The sequence below is a fragment of the Phoenix dactylifera genome, chromosome 7 (genome assembly GCF_009389715.1).
Source record: "Phoenix dactylifera cultivar Barhee BC4 chromosome 7, palm_55x_up_171113_PBpolish2nd_filt_p, whole genome shotgun sequence".
Classification (NCBI taxonomy): Eukaryota; Viridiplantae; Streptophyta; class Magnoliopsida; order Arecales; family Arecaceae; genus Phoenix; species Phoenix dactylifera.
In genome coordinates this window covers 10,473,131-10,494,356 of record NC_052398.1, presented here as the reverse complement: position 1 = coordinate 10,494,356, position 21,226 = coordinate 10,473,131, and the positions used below count along the sequence as shown (strand labels likewise).

Here is a 21,226-nt window from a genome sequence, read left to right as displayed (position 1 = left end):
GTCGGTCTAACAAATTGTTCAGAATGTACCCTCGACAGCGCACTTCATCATCTTCACGTTTCTTCCGGGCAGCCTTCACTTCATCAGAATCATCAGGTTGTGGTTCAGACAGTGGTGATTGATTCAAAACATACACTATAGCCAATTCAGTGAGGAGAAAGAACATCTCATCCTTCTAGCGCATAAAGTTCGTCCCATCAAACCTTTCCACCTTGTAAACATCCTGATTAATCACCTTGGACTCCATTGTAGAATACAACAAAAAATTGCTTAAGATTGTTGAATCAGGAGAAACTTTAGTATTTGAAACCGGTCTTGAAGCGTGAATTAACACTGTCCTTAAGCGAATTTTGCCCCACTATGTTGCTGTTGGTGATCCAGCAAATTCGCTCCAGGATACAACAAAACCAAAATAGAATCCTAGCCAGCGAAACTAGGATTCTCCAGAACAACGAAATGAAAGATTTTGTAGAAGAAGTTGTTAATCTGTGAAGGATATTGGCAATTTATAACCCTGAATTAAATTCTGAATCAACACAACTTTTGGAATAGTGCCTGTTCAAAACATAACTACTAGTACAGTTATTTTGTGCAAAATGGATAAAAACTACCAATATGAATTTATTTTACATGTGCACGTGCCACATGTCCAAGTGCTAATCTTTGATAATATAATATTGGCTTTCCCTTCACAACTTTCCACCAAAAAGTTACTTTAACATGTGTAGGATATGAATGCTTATAAAGCTATCTAAAAAACTCTACACAAGCAATGTGGGACTAAAATCCCTCTCAACATTACAAACTATTAAAGGAAGGAGACTTCCAACATAAGTACCCAAAATCTATCCAGCGAATAACTGATATAGGACTAAACACATGCCTGCACGGATTCTCACATACTTTCTCCTATTTAAGCCCTAGCATCTCTGCTAGGCTAAAGATATAAATTTATTCAAATCCAATCACAAACATCACATTCAATCCGTGGTCCGCTCAAATATACCCATGTTGTAGTGTCCCCTAATCCACATAGATCATAGGTCAGGTTCACTTTGATAGTATTTTCAACAACTCAGAACTTTACTCAAAAAGACTAGCTTGAAGATATTAGTTGAGTTTCTTGATCCTATATAAATACCCAAAATCTACCCAGTGAATAACTAATATGGGATTAAACATACGTCCGCACGAGTCCTCATTGTTTTTGCACAAAGCAGGCTCTAGTTCATTTGAGCATTGTTGTCTTGATATACAATATGCTCGTAGTTGGCTATGAATGGGCATAAGATTGTATCCTTATTGAACTCTTTGAACGAAATGGTGGTCGGTCTCTTAATTGTCTTCACCTTGCCCGTGGAGAGGAGTTTCCCATGCAAGTATCTGATCCCTTAAGTTGTTTCCCATTTTGATGTGACTAAATGATTCTCCCTTTTCATGTTTTGTCATTTACTTATCTCGTTCCCTTCAATTACAACCGTTATAACTATGCAGTTAAACCGAAGCCAACCTGGAGGTCGCAGACACATGTTTAGAATTGTCTCTGTTTCTCTATACTATGAGAGCCTGTTGAGCTAGTCCTACTGGACCCATGAAAGTGTAGGATGCAATCATCTTATACTTTGTTATTATAAAATAATGTCTAATGGAGCATAGTCTTCAATGACTATCTTCTAAAATTACAACCTTCTGAGTTGACATGAGACTCTAACTCAAACCCCACATAAGAGGTTGCTTAGACTGACCAAACTAATTTCATGGAAATGTGGTGGATTTGTGTCATTTTAGGGTGAGATGATTCATGTATGACAGACAATGCACATGCCTTGTCATCTACATTCTATATACACAAGCAATTGACTGCACACATTGTTCATTAAGCTCAAGAAGGAAGATCATTCTGGGGTGCTTATGCTGATGTTTGACGACTCTTCGATTATGCTATGCCCTGCTCAAAGGAGTTGACATTGGTTCAACTCAGGAACAACAATGGAGGCAGCTGGATTCCACTTCCTCACTGGAGAACAGAATAGCTGAACTTACATCCTTGGCTTTGGAAACATATAAAAAGAAGCCTCTTTCTCATTGGCTTTTATTGGTTCTGAGCACTGGTGCAATGCCTGCAGCATTTCCCTGCTTCATTCATGCCTCCTGTCTTGGCTCTATCATGCCGACGGTGGCAAGAACAGATGGATAATTTCCTGGGCAGCAGTTGCGGGATACCCACTTACGGCCATATGCATATCTTCTAGCATAAATTTCTTCTCTCCATGCATCGTCTTCTCTTGTATTTTCTCTCTGTTTGGATATTTTATCATGAAGAACAAATTGAACCTCTCTTCCATAAATGCTATTGCCATTATAACTGCTGGTGCAGTCATCATAGCCCAGTATTTGGAATCAGACAGGCAACTGGTGAAGACGTTAGGGAGCAGATACTTCACCGAAGGAATCCGATGCTGCTTAGAGCTCGGGAACTCGATTCCGCTCTATTTAAACTGTCGAAGACCCCTCGACCTCGTGATCGAAGGTATTGGCCAAGGATTGGAGCTCGTCGATGAAGCTTTCGCTGAACGCCATTCCCCACCGCCACGGCCAGACATCATCGAAAAACCGGTAAGATCCTAAAAATCCCTTAAGAAATCCTCCTACGCCTCTTCCTCAATCTATGGTGCTTAGTTTCCAGACGGCTATCGCCGGATCTTTGTCAAGATAAAGATGCCTTGTTTGTCTGTTTTAATCCGATTTCTCTTTCTTTTCGGATGCTCTTGTTGTCAGTGTTTGTCACTAAGGCACTTGGCCTCTCCCTACCGCCAATATCTGGCCATCATCGGAGACCCAGCTGTCGGCGAGCGACTGGAGTTAGAAAACCCCACTATGTCCTCTGTTTTGGCCGAGTTATTTCAATTGACTAGCCGCTAGCTGCCGGCTCTCGTTGGCCGCCATTCATGGTGTCCCGGCCATCAGTCTTCCGATTGGCAATCACCACCACAGCCACCGGCCTCATGGTCCTCCATTATAAGAGGAGCCGACGGAGGAGTTTGCCCTGTTTCGCCAAAGAAGGAAAAAAAAACAGAGAGAGAAAGTTTAGATTCTCTCTCCTCTTTTTCTCTCTCTTTCCACGCTCTCTCTCTCTTATTTTCTCTCTCTTATCATTTGCCAATTCAGATTATACATTCAGCTATAGGTTGCTAACCGCAAGCTAGTCAATGCTGAAACCCAAGTTTCTAATCAAATTCTGGTTTTTAAAGGTCTTTAAATAAAACTAAATAGAACATTAGATGTCCAACTTCCTGAATAAAATAAAGAATAAAAAGAAAAAGGCATCATCAAGCTTCGTGGGATGAACTCATTCTTAAAACAATGTATTTATTTTCTTCTTGGCATCATCAAGCTTCCGTCTTTTTTTTTTTGCAGCAAAAAAAAAAAAAGAGAGTAAAAGTAGCCCTTGATTTATGAAAAAGTAGCTCACTAGTATGAAAACGGTATATAAAAACGGAAAAAGAGAAGACCTTAGTGCGAATTGCTGGACTGTAATCTTGTGGAGCATCTCTGAACTTCAATTCAGCCACAAACTTACCATAATGTATTCTTCTAGAGAGAGCCTAAGAGGGGGAAAAAGGATATATATATATATATATACTATTTATAATCCATGTAAGGTCCACAATGACTACGAGTCGAACACGACTGAACTACCTGCAAACATGCAAGATCTGCTGCTGCTGCTGCTGTCGATGCATGGTTGCCATCATCTCCCTTCACAGTGAATAGCGGAAGCGAATCATTGAAATACATGTTCCATATGGTCTGATTCACACTTACAGATGCAGATGCCAGATGCAAGACCTAAATTTGCATCAAATATAGACACATTCTTTTCAGAGCCGGCGATTCTGAAACCCGAGAGGTGAAAGTTGGGTACTTGTTGGGGAAGAAGGGCACTTCTGGGTTTGAATATAGTCCAGCCTGTAACATGTTAAACATGTTCCTGACACTTCATGCAATAGGCAATCATTGAAATCGATAAAGATGAAGAGCAACGCAACAATGACTATGACATCAGAGAGCCATGAAACTTAATACCTACAATATAATTTATAAACCTAAAGAGTAATAATTGCATGCAATACAGTATATGCTGATAAATCCACCAACTTCAGCAATTGTTGACTCTATCACTTGCAAAAAAAAAAAAAAACCTACGAATCAATTGAAAGCGAGTAGTTCATCTCAATTTGATCGATTAACTGACTCAATATAGGGAAGATTGAGAAAATCAACACTGAGCTGGTTTAGTATACTCATTAGATGAATGGTCCAGTAAACACCAAGGTCCACAGGAAAGAGATGGATTCTAGAAGGTGTTATGGAATGTGTAAATATGCAGGCATAACACTACATTTTAAAACCGACAGAGAACATATGAAATCTGGCATCTGTTGCATGATGAGTCATTCAACCTCATCTTTTTATTGAAGTAAGTTCTACAAGAAATATATAAAAGAAATGAATAAGAATTCAAAATCTCCTCCATTTGCAAACTGCAAGGATCTCTTCCTATTAGAACCATGGACTTTAAATGACATAAAACCCTTTTTGTACATAGTGGATAAGCAATACCCATTTTACATGCAAAAGTCAAAATTTTTGCATAGAAGAAAAAAACACTTCTTGTCGGAAGGAAAACAAGATGGCATAGCAGATTGAGAACAACTGATCATCCATTTTAGAGCAATGGAGAAAACAAAGCAAATGCATAGAGATGTAATTATAAGCTTTGAAGCATTTTCAAGAAATTTGTGCTTGGAGCATCTCATCAAACACTAAAAGCTCAGGCCAGGGGCTTTAGTCTCTTTTGAGTCATCTCATCAGAGACAGACTCCCTTACAACATCAATACAAACAGGTATAGAATTTACATTGTGAATCTACTGTATTCGAGGTTGGGGCGTTATATATGCCTATTCTCTCATTTTTTCTCTCTAACCTACCCGCTTACTCTCGAGTAAAATTCGTGCCAGCCTGATGCTTCCCAGTGGATGAAACTGTTGATGCTCGAGGTGTGCTATCATTATGTCACATTTTCGCACATATGAACAATCCTTTATAACTAGACTCTAGTCAAACATTGTCCTCTCTAGTGGTAGGATGATCACAGTTGCTAATACTTGAGGGATCTAAACACTTACAGGTTACCAAGACATCACAAAGACTGAAGTCCGCAAGCTTGTTGTGTTGAGAAGTATGATCAAATCCTACCATAAATCATTTTGTTCTACTCCAAAGAAATCGAAATGCACTCATTTTTATTTTATTTTATTTTATTGTTTTTGCTCAAGCGGATATTTCATACGGATACATCCAGCAGAATCAGCAAACAACAAGTCACAAAGTGCCCTGGTTAACTCCCCCTCTCCGGCCCACAAGGTGCCTTCTGAGTGGCTCGCCACATACACCGTCATGCAGTCCGCCACCCCGTTGGCCTCTCGGTACACATACTTAGCCTGAAAAGCCACTCTATCACTCACCATCACTCAGATGTCTTGAAGCAAAGGGTGTACCCCTCCACCTCCGCACGAGCTTTTTTGGACCCAGCTGATTACAGTGGCTGAATCATCCTTCAGTATGATCGAGGTAGCCCGAAGCGCTCGCTTAGCATGACACAATCCGATCCAGACCGTCTGCAACTCTTTTTCAGAAACCGAGGTATCAAAAATCTGGCAATCACCATCCTAGAGCTCGGGTCCCGATGACAAAATCAGCACTTCTTCTCCTGCCGCTCTTCAAAACGGCACCATTCAGAGACATCCGATAAAATTGGAACAATACAGAAATGCACTCCTCTTGGACCTGGAAACGTAACTTAATTTCCCACATGTTAAGATCTGGTCATAAAAGAGAAAATAATGAAAAGACCAACTAAATATAATTCTTGATTGGTGAAGTAAAAAAAAAAAAAAAACTCAGAAATGGTGGAATTCGTCAACCAATAAGCTCATAAAAGAAAGGATTAACAGAAGGTTACCACTTGAAAAAAAAACAAAAAAGATAAAAGAAGACAACTTCATCTAGCAATGGAAAACAGAGAAATATTCCTAATGATACAATAAAAATCCTTGAGGGGCTTCTTGGTTTCTGTTCAAATTAAACCCTAAAAATTCATAAGAGTACTAGCATTGAACACATCATATTTTTCTGAGTTGACCAATCTAATTCCAAACTTAACTCCTTTTCTTTCTTCTTCAAAATTCTTCAAATAGTTCCATCCTTTCAAAACTAAGCACAGACTGAAAAAGGAAAAAGGAAGAAAAAAAAACAAAACCCAGTTGGGAAATGGGCAAAAGGACGAGAAAATAGAGTAAAAATCGGACCTTGGCATGAAGAGCCTCGGACTCTCGGACAAAAAACTCCACAAGGGACTGGCCTTAAGCTTAACCCAGAAACGAAGGATCGTATACCGGGGCCGTGTACGGGAATCTGGCCCTTTCTATCAGACTGAACTCGATCGAAACTCCTGCCTAATTATTGCATTCCTCACTGATGCCAGAGTGATTTCCTTCGAAAAATTGCTGGTATCTACCGAAGCTCTGCAACACGTGGAAGGAGATGCGCGCGTGAAGAAGAGAAGGAGAGCAAAAGAGTCCATGGAGAGAGAGAGAGAGAACCAATTGGAGTACTCTGCGGAGTACCATCGCGATCCAATGACGAGCGTATGACTCGAACAAGGAGAAGAGAGACTGGTGGACGGACGGAAGGGGGGTGGTTTAGCGTTTATAAGTACTATATATGAGCTTTTGTCAGTCGAATCCTTTAATGAAAGATTTTTTTTTGGAATCTTATTGGTCATTAATATCCTGTCGGAATTGTGGCTGCTGAGAGAGCTAATGATGCTGGATCCGCCTTGGATACGGCAGAAGATAACAGGTAGTTGGAAAAGCAAGCTACGGAATGCAATGGTTGGTTCACGGAACTTCGACCACCTCTACCAGGTCCGAAGGTTGTCGGCTTTTCATTGCTTGGCGTCAAAGTACAAAAAATGATCATGATTTACACTCTTGGATGGTTTTTTTGGTGCAGAATAACTTTGAGGAGAGTTTTTTCTTACACAAGGAACAAGTATATTTCACCAAATAGAGGTGTTTTTATGTTAGGTTGAGAAATAAGTGTGAAAAATGGGAGGAAATAAGCTGGATTTAAGACATGTTCAGTTTCTTGATAATTTAGATTTTATCGCATAGATCAAACTACTCTCTTAGTTTTTTTTTCGAGCATTTATAAAATAATAAAAATAGATTAGTAATTAAAGGGAATTGGATGAATAAGTTTATTCTGTGCTATAAGTTTGTTCTATTATTTACTAAAAAGATATATCTTGATGTGGCAGGGGATATCTCTCACCATAGCATAAGTCTTAATTCTTTGGTATTTGATGTGAATTGGAAAGGATATCCTTCTCTATTAGAAGATATCCTTCACTTATTCCAAATTGATGCAAGGTTCTTTTTTAATGCCTGAAGATCTTAAGACCAAAAAATCTCCTGGCCATAGTGTAAACCTAATTTGGAAGGATTTTTTTTGTAGTTAAGAAAGAAAAACATGAGAGAAGCGAGAGGAATCTTTGATGGAATATTTCATAAGGTTTTAAAGGATAATATAAATATATCATGATGTGAAGGCTAAAGGTATCCTAATCCTCCAAACTCCCACCGCCCCCCACTCTTTCTCGCTTTTTTGAGAGGAAAATGTCTATCATGAAGCAGCCCCCTAATACACCATAGCTAGATGGTGGATTAAACTCATATGGGCTAACTATCCTGGTATTCATCGAGCACAATGTCAATATTTATTCAAAAGTATAAATTTGAAATGGGAGCTTTAGCTTTTTCTTTTGACAAAGGTAGGAGGAGAGAAAGATGCAGACACTTTCAAGATGACTATGCATCATATACTCATGGCTCTATAATTCAAGATAAAATACAATTTCTAAAAATGATACGACAAATCTTCACTTGGTGGCACATATAAAATAAACATGCAAAACCTCCTCTAGGGAATAAGTTACTTGCCAATTTGGAACTTTTATATTAAGTTCGGAATGAAGTTGTGCCAATTATAAGTAGGTAGGCAGGAGAATCACTAAGAAAGTTTTATTTATTTATTATATGAAATTTCTACACTAATATTTTTTTCTGTTTGAGTAATAAAATTACATGAAGTTTTTTTTTAATGAAAGTTGATCCTCAATACAATAGAAGGCTTGGCTTGAGGAAGTTAAAATAAAACCTCGTTTCATTTCTTTAAGATTGACAAAATTTCAAGCAAATTGGTTTGTTTGCACAGGTTATCTAACTACTAAACATTATGTGTTGTAATCTCCTCTTAAGCAAAGTTGATACTTATGCAAGCATTGTCTTTGCACCATCGATCCACCATTCAATATAGGTCGACAATGGCTATAAGCAAACATGATGGAGATTAACATTTGCAGCTGTGCATCAAAAAAAAAATCTGAAAATATGAAATAGCTTTAGGGTTTACTCTACAAACAATAGGATTCATCAGGTATCTTAGGCATGATTATTGGAAAGTGATATATTTTGTAGTAGTATAAGAGAGATTAAACAATGCATAACATGTAACAAGAGAATCTACAAACATAGGCCGACACTTCTCTTGGTTCCCACAATTTGCGTTACACTTGCCCACATTGAAATTATCCTTGCTTTATGTCTTTGTTTTCCTTGCATCATGCATTCCTCCATCTCATACTTCTACTGCTCCAACCACATCCCTTGCACCCAATCATGCCGGTATTTTTCCCTCTTTGCTCACGATGCCCATATTCTTTTTGTCTCGTAGATGTTAGTGCCATCCCCATAAGCTGCATCCTCTTCAATAAACTAAGAATTCCTACCAGAATGCATTTTTTTTCCCGGATGATAAATTGCTGATACCATCCAGACAAACAACGCCATGTTTTATGTTGTCCAGGAAAAATAAAGAGCACAGAAGAAAACACACACACACACACACACACACACACACACACACACACACAGAGAGAGAGAGAGAGAGAGAGAGAGAGAGAGGCGCAAAGCAGTAATATGAGTTATTGCATCTTAGGTGAACCCTCGACCTAATTATCACATCTCAGATTTCACAAACCTCTCAGGTAAAGAAACCTCGGTTCAAGTGGTTTAAGTTTAGCTTGGATTCCATGGTCTCGTTCCTACATTCCCCCCTCGTGTTCAACAAACGGACAGTCCATTGATTCATACATAGCAGTTTTTTCGGCTTAGTCGCAACTTGAACTACACCGAAGAGATTCATGATCAGTCCGCAGCATTTAGATGACATCTCACCTTACCATTTAAAGACGAGCACTTTCTTATTCACCCTTCCCTTTTCCTTCCCTGGCTGAAGAATGCTGTCTAATTAACCATATCACCTTTAAACAAACAAGAACAATCTCTCAAACTAGTCGGACAAGCACGGTACTATGATCGATCTTTTTATATTCAACAATAGAAACTGCATGGAATCAACGGGGCACAACCCTAAGACAAGCTCCTTGACTGGACTATAGATGTCCTTCAACAGTACTTCACATTTCTCCTGTTGGGAAATTGACCAATGTCAGTTTAGGCATGCAATGCAAGCCTTGTTATTACATACCTAACATCATGAGTAACCAAACATACCTGAAGATGCCAATCAAAGCATGATTCAAAGTCCCTTGTTTTATATTCTAATAAACCGAATGCCATGCGCAAAACGTAGTTTGCTGCTTCACGTACATGCATGTACGATGCTCACAGAAATGTTTGATTAAAAAGATACAGAGATTATGCAGTATTCATAACTAATAATAAAGAAAAACTCCGTGATAACCAAATGGATTTGAAAATGGAAGGGGGAACATAGATAAAAGGGATAACACTATGTCAAGGGAAGAACCAAGTCTTCTTACTTCCTGTGTGGCAGGAATTTTTTTCAGTTCAATAAACTTACAGTCATCTCAACCATACAAACTCTCATTCTTACTAGTTTGTAAAGGCACCACCAACAAGATTGGTAGTGTTACAAATAGCTAGAACCTGTGTTCTAAACAAACTTATTTGGGACCAATGTCCTTCAAAGCACAGATCTGTTCTTCTCCCATTGCAGACATGACAGTCACCACCAGATCCTTGCCTTCAGCAAAACCATCTTTAATCTGCAGAAAAAATAATGAAATAGCTTAAAATCAAAGCAGTTATCAAGGTAAGTTTCCCTGGTTTCACAAGCATCTCAAGAAAACTTAACCAGCTTAACCCAGTCTCAATTAGTCTACAGTTTGTCATACATGATTTTTATTTTGGTTATACAAACCAAAAAAAAAAATACAAACAAAAACATAATTCTGAAGAAAATAAGTACACATCCAGTACCTGGATCCAACCAGAAGTCAGTTATAAATCTACAATGCTGAACCATACTTTGGTCTGTTAAGCCAACAGTTCAGCACAGGTCAGGTTAACTTCTATATTGGAAGGGGTTGGTTTGGGCTAATACAACATACTGACATGACATGGGTCAGGTGGGTGAAATCTATTAGCAGCAGGTCTACTTTTACAAAGGCAGTAACTAACCAACATGGACACCAAGTTTAGGGTCAATGAGACGAAATTCAGGTACCATAGTCTCAAAGTGCAGGTTATTGAGTCCCCAACTGAATTGCCATAATTGTAGCCATTCTAATTTCTTAAATGATAAGTAATCAATTTCTTTATTAAAAAAAAAAGTGGAATCAGAAAAGCCATTCATGAAAATAGCTATCCCTCAACATTGTTAAGTCACTAATCTCACAAGAGATTATCAGAACCTCACATAAGTCCTTCATTTCAATAATTATTCTGACGTAAAAAGAAAAAAGCTTTTTCCCATCATTGATGATGATGATGATGATGCACCAAAATAAGTTGATGACATAAAGTTATAGCAAAATAATTGCGGTTTCATCTGTGATATCTTGAGTACATTAACATCCCAACTGATCCTAAAGTTTTCCGAGCAGATCTTGATTCATAATAGACTATATCACCACAATGATGTGCTAGTTTAAAAGCATCTGTGACAAAAGCTTGCCGCATTCATATGAGCTAATAGACCTCTAACTTAAACCTTGAGACCTAGATCAGTTCTCTAACAACATTTTGGACAACCTCCGACCAGACTCTCAGAAGTTCATAGAAGAAGTATGAATTAAAATCCTAAATGACAACTGAATCCCAGAATGGTTGGACCATTCACTGCTACAAAGATCAGGTGGCATAAGCCAAAATTTTCTACATCTCATGTAGTGTGCCACAAGCACTTTTTTCTCTTTTCTTTTTGGCGTGGGGGAGGCAGAGAGCCTGTCTCAAAAACCAACTAGTATCATGCCGCATACTAAAGATTTTAGTATGATTAGAGTCAGAAAATCATCAAGCACTCTTAAAGCAATAATATGGCCAGCACCTACAAGAGATTGGTCTATACATAGTTCAGTCAAGTACATCATTCTTAAGGGGAATATCCAATAGTAAATGAGCATTAAGGGGAATATGATCAACACTAGCAAAGCTTAAGATGTCATTGGTAACAAATATTTATGAAAACAAGAAAAGTCAAATAGCTACCAGAATACAAATAATTACCAACCATTTTAACAAGTGGCAACAAAAAGATTGGACAATAAAAAGAGATAATATTACAGAAAAGAGTATATCACTTCATCTATAAGGAAATAAAAAACAGCAAAGCAACAGGAAAGACAGAATGTTGGAAGGTCATCCCATATATTTCTCAATATTTGCCAACCCGAGACCCAACACAAAATCATGATTTCAAGACTTCTTAAGCACTTGAATTCTCTCTTTCCAAATACCTAAGCAATGAAAACATTTGAGACTGAACTAGTCTAAATTTTATCAAGCATGTGCAAAAGTTGGCCATTCCCAAAGGACCTCCACTATGAAAGCAAACACCGACTGGTAATAGGGCTAGAAAATTATTTTTATGTGAAAAAATAACAAATTGATTGCATATGTGTACGTAAGCATAATGTTTATGAATAGTTGGGTGCTTGTAGCTGTCACTCAAGTAGATTTGAAGTGGCAAACTATATGGTATTTAAAAACCCCCTCTTTAATTTTCATCTTTTACTTATTTTGTCCTTTTTCTTCCCAAGTAAAAAATGCCATCAATAACACCCGCACTTTCCCTTTCCCATATAAAGAATGACCTAGGTCCAAACCAACCATAATAATTTAAACAACACACTTAGATTTGAGAAGTCTTTTAAGCCACAAATGACAATACACAGGCAATTAGTTAATGAAATGAACCCCTGGAGATCTCAATGGGGTTCCAAACTATATATAGAGGCACTGATGCCAGATGGGTTGAGCCAGCACGACAACTTTCTAACTCCACTCAGAGTTCGGATGGGCTTGGCAAAATTATTTAGAACCACCGAACAAGGTTTTGGGCTCAAAACTTCCAAGCCATCAATACAAGTCAGGTCAAACATTACAGGCCCATTTCGATCTTCCATAAACTCCCAAACTAGATAGATTGCATTAACACAGAGTTCCTGTTAAATATTGAACCTCCCATAAAAAGTTGCAATTCATTTAAAGTGGAAGGTGGAGCACTAACCTGGGCAAGCAGAGTCTCATCAGTGGGGAGTCTCAGATCATCTTTCGTGTTTCCATTCTCAGTCAGAAGACTAACCTGAAGGACCAGATTCAAACAAATTGGTATTATGAAAAAAGAGCTTCTAGCATCAAAATAGCAAAACAGATGCTAAGTCAAAACATGGACATACAAAACCATCTTCAGATATATCAATGAGTTGATAGTCAGTACGAGTAACATGGGGAACCTGCAAAATATAAAAACATTAGTCTGATAATCAAAATCCTAAAATATATAAAAAGAAAAATCCATAATCTGCAAAGGAGTAGAATCCTACATCACAGTTATGGGATGAAGGCACAATATCTTCAAGCTTCTTAGCAGTGAAAACATCAATTCCCACAAAGTGACACTTGGCATGACCATGCTTGCCAGTTTTAGAGGTTGAAACCTCAACAACCTGTAATCGTGAAGCCCATAAAAAAATCAAACAGAACTCCTGAAATTTTGGAGTAGTTTAAGAAAAATTTTCTTTTTCTTCCTTGTCCTGTGGGGGAAGTGAGGGTGGAAGCTTTTTATTTTTCAGTAAGCTAAGAAGTGTGTTTACCATAAGCAACATGTAAGCATTAAAGAAACACCGCAATTAATTATATTCTGAATTAAGAAAAGCACATCAAGCATGATAGTAGGAAAGTCAAACACTATTTTCAATCAATAATCAATAGATAGTAATATCAAACAGATTGTGTTATCGCATAAGATGATCTCCAAACAACCTGAAATGAATGAAATAAATAAGCATCCACTTGATGAGATGGATACGCTATCGCCCTAAAATATGAAAACACACTTATCATAAAATGGGTTAATTGTATACACCACACACGCTCGAACTGAAGCATACAATTCACATCAAACAGAATTAACTGTAAGTGGAACTGGCCAAATAACCAAATGTATGTTCTAAGTGGCGATCAGTCTAGGCACATATGGATCAACAGTGCAAAAAGATTTGGCTTCTGAACAATAAGAACTATTTTTGAAAATACAAAGATGATCCATATGTGAGAGACTTAGCAAACAATGCTTCATTAGGAAATTTGGTATATCCTAATTCAACAAAATGGGATGGTCCACGTTCAATGAGTTCATTCTGCTTAGCTAAGTACATATTTCTCAATAATCTCTTTTTAAGATGAAATTGTTCAACCATTGCAAATTGAAGTTAGCACCTCTATTGCTTCAACAAGTGTGAATACATCTCATGAAGCTTGAAGCTGGAGGGAAAGCCAGATTTACATTTAAAAAGAACTTCCAGATATACTGCATCTAAAATTTGCAAAATCAGCATGATAATGGAAAATGATTTTTTTTAAAAAAAAAAACTATGACAGCATTCTGAAAAATATCACTTAAAAGAAGGAACCAACTGTTTGACAAGGTCTTTTTAAGAAATAACAACCACAGACACGTGAGAAGATCAACATTGTCACTATAGATCAATTGGCTTCTGTGCTGAAACAGGTTAAAGAGATTTTCAGTTGACCAGGAAATTTCAGCTTGATAAAGTACATTTACACAAGAAAAATATTAAGGCAAGCTTGTCCAAAGCCAACAAGGACGCACAGATAACAAACATCAGGACAGTCATGTCAGTTTTGTGACCGTAAAAGATCTGTCAAAACAGTAAGCAGTAGAGGACATAAGATATATAACATGTTGGTTCATAAGATAAGAAATCAAAACAATTTCTTCTGGAGAACATGTGCAGATAAATGCTGATAATGATAAGCAGGAAGGAATATACATAAATCCAGGATGAGCATTAAAGAGAGCCATATTTTCTTTAAAAACTTTAATAGGTATCATCCTAAGCCATCAAGTTACACATACACTAACTTAAATTGGATTTGTGAAATAAAGATATCATGTCAAGCAGATACAAGCCAAAACTGCTACAAAATATTGTGGTCAACTAGAGGCAGCAATTATTCTAAAATGGCTCAAAGGATTCAGTGTAAGATTTTTAAAGTTGTCTTAAGGTCATATAAGCCACGGTTATTGTGTTATACTAAATCAAAAATTTGGGGAGGATGGATTTGTTATATGTCTCTTACTAAAGGAGTTGATGATTGAAGGAACTTAAGAATTGCACTACTAGCTGCAAATGATCAAAGATAATCAAAAGCTATTACGAAAACATCTTGTCTGCAGGTCTTAGCTTTGTTTTCAAACCTCCTCTTTTCTCATTGATTTTCATTATAATGTTTCTGCAGTCCTTTACATATACACATAGCCCAAATTTCGAATAATAAACCATTATATAACTTTTAAAATCCCCTCCTTGTATCCTTGAACCTTAAACTCTAAATCCTAATGTAAAAACTCCTAGATAACCTACAAAATCATCCCATCATTTTTATTTACTCATTAACCAAAATTTTGTCCGATTCTGTTTCCAGACAGATTATGAACAACAGGCTAGTAAGCTCTATAAATGCCTGGTCAATTCACCATTCCACCCTAACAACCTCCATGCCACATGTTCATGAACCCAATCAAGCGGAAGATACACCATTGAGCCAGCTTATAAAAACCATATCTATTTTGGTCAGCAGGAACAGAGAAAGATGGTCAGCAACATGAATCCAGTATCCAGGCTAAACTTAATCTAAAAATAAAAAATGCACCTTAACTGGAAAAATGAAAGTGGGAACCCAATTAAAAGAAACTGCTAAGATATACCACTAGATCATTTTCACTGACTTGGTTTAGCATACAAAAGAATGAAAAAACTTATGATAGCATACCAAATGGTCTAACCTAGGGATTTGAAATCTAGGGTTATAGTAGGCCAAAAGAGCCCAATGAGAGAATAACTAAATTTTAGTGTTTGGTGATATTTCTATAAAATTGCGACCACGAAGACCATCATAGAACAAGAAATAATAAAATGAAAAAAAAAAACTGGAAAAGAATAAAATGGAGGGGAAAGCAAGGAAACAATAATGCTTAGAATCACTCTGGACCTAATAATCAGTCTTATGGCGTAAAATCTCAAATTTCCAATTTCTAGAATCATAATACGGAGAAGGAGCATAAAATCGCATGTTTCATTCAAAATAGATGTCTTTTTCTGACAAATTCCAAACTTTGGATCACATGACCAATAAAAATAAACATCAAAACTACTTCAAGCAACAATTCAAATGACTTTATGACTTCCTAACCTAATTTGCATCAAAAGTTGCATTTATAATGCTATTCATAATACAAAAGAAAAAATAAGAAACAAAACTTGAGCCCATAAATTAGCATGAAGTCACAATATATTGCATAAGTTACTCCTGATGCAATTCGAGCCAATAATATGGAAAACCTAATAGGTGAGAACAATATCCTTTCTTCAGCTTAGATTAAAATGGCAGAATAACTTAGAAATTTAATCAAACTAAAAATTAACTAAACAAAGCAGTGCTACAAAGAAAGAGCTGACACCTATATCTTGACAAAACATCAAGTTCACAAAGAAAGAAAAAGGAAATCCATGAAAAAAGAACAAATTTTTACAATCTTAGTTCTAAGTTCATATTACATGATTGCTTTGTAAATTAAATAATATTTTGCTTATTAAAAACTAAAATCGCTTGAAAGTCTTCTAATGATCAAAATGTCAACATATATCTTATTAATCTGCAAAGCAAAGGAAAATATACAAATTCATGTTGCTAAAAATTTGATGCAGTAAATCCAAGATTTGCAATGTAACCCAACTGCTTCTATTTAGGAACCACTGAGGTACGTTGAATCGACCCGAACAGCTCAGGAATTGGGGTGGTTCAAGCCCCTTACTCTTTTTTCTTTCCCTTTCCTTCTTCCTTCCTTTCTTTCCTTTTTCTATTACTTCCCTCCATTTTTTGTCTTCCCTTTTTTTCTTCTTCTTTCCTTTCTTTCTATATTTCCTCTTCTTTCCTTTTCTTCTTTTTTCTTTCCTTTCTTTCTTTCCTTCCTCTTCTTCTCTGCTGCATGGATGGATACTTTATACACAGAAATAAAATGTCATAATTTAGTCAAAAAGACTGCATTATCAAACATTAATTACACATAGAATTGCTACATGTTCTCTTTCAAAAGTATTTGCAATAGGAGAAACAGCTTCCAGCATGGCAGCTTCATCTAAATCTTAATTTGTTACAATCCACCATCCTGCATTTACTCTCTTATATCCAATAGTATTTGTCTACTTGCCCCTCTGTCGACACCTATAAGGTCTTAATTTAGACACAAATAAACAAATATATAACATATATAACTTATTTTCTTAAATGGAGAAAGCATATTTATTGATCATGCATAATTTCTCTCTCAAGGGAGGAATCCATTATTATAGAGCCTTGAGAGAGAATAGACCATAAAAATAACTCTTAATAACAACTTTATGTAACTTATGTCATAAAGCAAGACACAAAATTCAGATTCAATAAGAAAAATGTTATCTTGGAACTTCAGGTCCTAGAAAAAAAATTCTCCACCCACGTAGATTGACCTGCATCAAACTACTTCATACAGAAATGAGAGCAAGAACAAAGTCAGAAAGTTGTTTAAATATGTTGATGATGGTCACCATAGCATTTTAGTTCTACCTCATAAAGAAATGAAACCTCGTTAATGAACTTACCTCAAATTGATCATTGATTTAGAAAAAACAACAAGCAATTATAAAGACTTTACTATTATATTTGATGAATCCACAGAAACTAAAATTTTCATAATGAAAAACTACATATCTCTGTGATGCAAAATTTTCTTAATACTTAAAATTATTAAATATTGCAACTATCACCAGAATAATTCTTAGGGTAACAAAATATATATTTTCAACTGCTCAATATGCTTCTAGGAAAATATTCATGAATAAATGTTCCTGACTAGTTTGCATATTGTAAGTTGAACAAAAACTGAACAAATAATATTATCACGTAAAGGTACTCTAAACATCCATAACCTTAATTGAGTACTTTGAACAATAATGGAGGCTTGATTGGGCAGATTAAAAGTACGCTATAATATTCTAAACATCCATAAAATTTAAAAGTAATCCTCATTTTTTAAAAAAAGAAAAGATAAACAAAAAAAACAAAAAAGCCAAAAACAACGTTGTACTGGTATCGAACTAATATGTAGTTGTGTACCAAGTATCATTACACTATAGTTTAGTACCGTACCGTATAGGCTAGGTACTAGTGCGGTACCTGTTACCAAAATTGTGGGCCTTGGGAACCATAAAAGCTTGGTTTTGAATTGGTCTAATAGGTGGTTCGCACGGATTTTGCAACCAAAGACTAGAGCGAAGACGAACACATAAATACCTCCATTGTTTAGACTACTTCTAATTAAGGGGAAAAAAGGATAGACTGAGCTGAGCGAGAGAGGAATCCTAGCTTTAGGTTCACTCATCCCAACAGACAGATAATATGCCTTATTGGCATTAGGCATGGGCCTCGAGTAACAATTATTCAAATAATCAACAAATAGGCATTGCACAAGAATCTTATTCAACTATTTTTCTGGTGTCCTGCTTTCTACAGGTATGAATATCCAAAAGTCAGCATGTCAAGGAGATTGAAATTTAACATGATTATTAAATGCAATGAAGAATTTAATTATCAAGACTATTTATGGATTTATTTTATGTGAATGAACTAGTCAAACCATCATTGGGTTATAAGTTAACCTTTCTTCCTAAAATATATAAGTTTCTACATTTGCTGTTAGGTTTTCCATAGATTTATAACAACATCTTCATCACCACTAGCGTAAAATTATTTGATTCCAAAACAATCCAATCCATACAATATGCCAGGACCTGCTTTCTTAAGTTCCCACAAATTATCTTTATATGAAAAACATCATAGCAAAAATGCAACTAAACTTTAAGCTCGTAGATCCCACATCAATTTTATTGAAAGACCCAAACTTATCTCTTCATCATTTCCTCCAACAAAACAAGATTAAAATGAATGACCAGTCTGGGATAACATGAACACACTACTACTCACTACATTGCTATACCAGTGCAAATTATTTTGCTTCACTGTATTTTTACTCCTTTTTTCTTCTTTTTCTTTACAAGCACACTTCTTCTAGTTCAATTTATCATTCATCAAATCTCTAATTTTCTTCAAAAGGAAAAAGGTGATGGTTTTTTTAACAACCGATTGCTCCATAGAGCTCAACAAAATCGCATAACATGCATGAGTTTCTTCATTTGATACCACTTTCTTTTGATAAACCATCATTTGTGGACTTATCCGCCCACATATCACCTCTAAAGAATCACTTACTGATCTTTGACTTCCAGATCATGCATGCTAATAATTTTTCCTTCTCCCGATCATCACATCAATTTGCAAAGGAATTATCAGACTAAAACAACAGCACAAAATCCAAATCAAACCCGTGAAGGATCGCATCAAACTCATCAAATTTCCAAATGAGTAAAAAGGGAAACAAACTCCAAACCAAATCCCCGTCAACAATCCAACCATAACCACGACAATTTTAATCCATAGAAACAGGAAACACAGATTTACAGCATCAAAAGAGAAAAACACCACGAACACGCATCAAGAAGGCAGAACAACCTTAAAATTCAACGAAAAAACCCGAAGAAAAATCAAGGAAAAATCCGGGAAAGTGAGGGAGAAGAGTTGGGGCTATCGATCACCTTGCAGGGTCTGCCTTTGATGACGATGTAGCCGTTCTTCCTGATAGTCCCAGCCTGCTGTGGGAACGTCTTCGACGCGCCGGCATCGGCCTTCGACTCGAAGTGATGCTCCTCGTCCGACATCTCCTCCTCCTCCTCCTCTCTCTCTCTCTCTCTATCTCTCTCTCAGGCTCGCTCTCCCGAGGTCTCTATATAGGAGACTGTGAAGGGAAAGGGGCACCGACGAGAAGGACCAGATAAAGACCCGGACCTCTTTACATGTACTCGCGCTAGGGTTTTTGCTGCTGATGTACCATCAAAAAGTGGAGAACCTTCACCGTCTGATGGATGCGTTCATCTCGATATGATCGGTGGTAATAATTTTATATCCATTCTTCTTTGTTCCATCAGTAAATTAAATATATATATTATTTAAATTAAATATCTCCTTAAGATAAGTATATTTGATTTTTTTAATACATATCAAATGCTTTCGGTTGTAAAATAATATTTTTTTTTTTTTGCGTGTGATTCGGGATAGGGTTAGCCGGTGGGTTGATGAACAGATTACTGTTGTGAGTTTTAAATAAGTTACATGGTAACCAAGATGACGACCGTACCTAATAATTAAATATGTTAAATAGATTGGGACGCTGAACTTAGATCCGATTATAAATGGATTAGATCGGCCAATTTATTTATTACCTGATTTTGCTACATCAAACTTGCATATGCTTATGCCGGGTTGGGTTGGCAATCATAAATAGTTAAATGGACGCTTCCAATCTTGACATTAAGGATGTACTGGTAAATGTTTAATAATACTATGAGATGAGATGTATATTGTGCAATTAAAAATGTTATTCTGAAAAAAATTGAAAAGAAAAGATACTAACAATTTTTTTTCATTGACCAAAGGAACACTAACAATCTAAAACACTGTCGACATAATTATAATTTTAAATCTCTAAATATCTCCGAGTTAGTTTGATGATGGGTAGTCTTCCATTGTCCTCAAAGCAGGTTAAAAGTGATATGAGTGAAGAAAAGCCTGCTACGTTCATGCTAGGCATGACTTACAGTGGATGATTCTGTGCCCCATCGTTCATGGCGCTGTGGTTCCATCCCTCTACTTTCTATTGTTTTATTTGGTCACTTTCCATTCTATTCATCACCATCATATACAGGGCGCTTACTTGGAGCAGGAGATAAATTGCTACTTTCTTCATCGTGCCGTATGCTGAATTAGTTGCTGCTTAATTGGGACTTTATGTTGCTATTGCAGAGTTTCAGGCGCAGAAGTTCTGTTAGACGTCATAATATTCCTTTGTTAACATGACATTCAAAGGTGGATCGAAACTCGGTGCCAATGTATGGTATCTCATACTTATCGAGAAGATAATCAAGCAGCTGATTTCATGGCAAATTTGGGTTTAGCAGGGGATTGTGATTTTCAGTTTTCTGATCTTTTACCTCCTCAGTTGGCTGTTTTCTTAAAAGTGTGATTGCAGGACTGCATTTTTAATCGAACAGGAGGATGACTACTACTCTCATGATGCATATGTATGTGGCTGCTTGCTTAAATTATCTATGTTGTTCTTCTGTTTATCTTTTCTGTCCTTCAGGTGAGTTGTCCTTGGTATCATACGTTTGAACACTGTTTGCTAGGAGCAGGGTGGGTGTCTGATGATTTTTATCAGGGCCAACTTTGTCTGTTCGGGGATCATGCGTATCATATTATAGGGCGTATAATATTATAGGTGCTGCTATGTGCCGGTTGCATATGGGGCATTGTTGTTTTGAATTCTTTTGGCATAGCTGGTCTCTGATCATACCGGGAGCACTTCTTGCAGGATAA

At 36.7% G+C, this 21,226-nt stretch overlaps 1 protein-coding gene and 1 pseudogene across 1 annotated transcript; both read right to left on the bottom strand.

Moving 5' to 3' along the window:
• Positions 1–3,339: 3,339 nt before the first annotated feature.
• LOC120111404 lies at positions 3,340–6,774 on the bottom strand (annotated as a pseudogene).
• Positions 6,775–9,871: 3,097 nt separating this feature from the next.
• Positions 9,872–19,610, bottom strand: LOC103707794 (eukaryotic translation initiation factor 5A-2-like). Its single transcript, XM_008792451.4, has 5 exons — positions 19,390–19,610; positions 13,000–13,122; positions 12,853–12,909; positions 12,684–12,758; positions 9,872–10,218 (listed from the first exon to the last, which is right to left on the bottom strand). Exons 1-5 carry the CDS (start codon positions 19,510–19,512, stop codon positions 10,117–10,119), a joined length of 480 nt encoding a protein of 159 aa, XP_008790673.1. The 5' UTR covers positions 19,513–19,610; the 3' UTR covers positions 9,872–10,116.
• Between the last annotated feature and the right edge of the window lie 1,616 nt (positions 19,611–21,226).

Coding starts and splice junctions, on each gene's coding strand:
- LOC103707794 (XM_008792451.4), bottom strand. CDS start 19,512: ATGTCGGACGAGGAGCATCACTTCGAGTCGAAGGCCGATGCCGGCGCG. Junction 13,123..19,389: donor TCAAAGGCAGACCCTGCAAG/GTGATCGATAGC, acceptor TCACGATTACAG/GTTGTTGAGGTTTCAACCTC. Junction 12,759..12,852: donor ATATATCTGAAGATGGTTTT/GTATGTCCATGT, acceptor CTGGTCCTTCAG/GTTAGTCTTCTGACTGAGAA.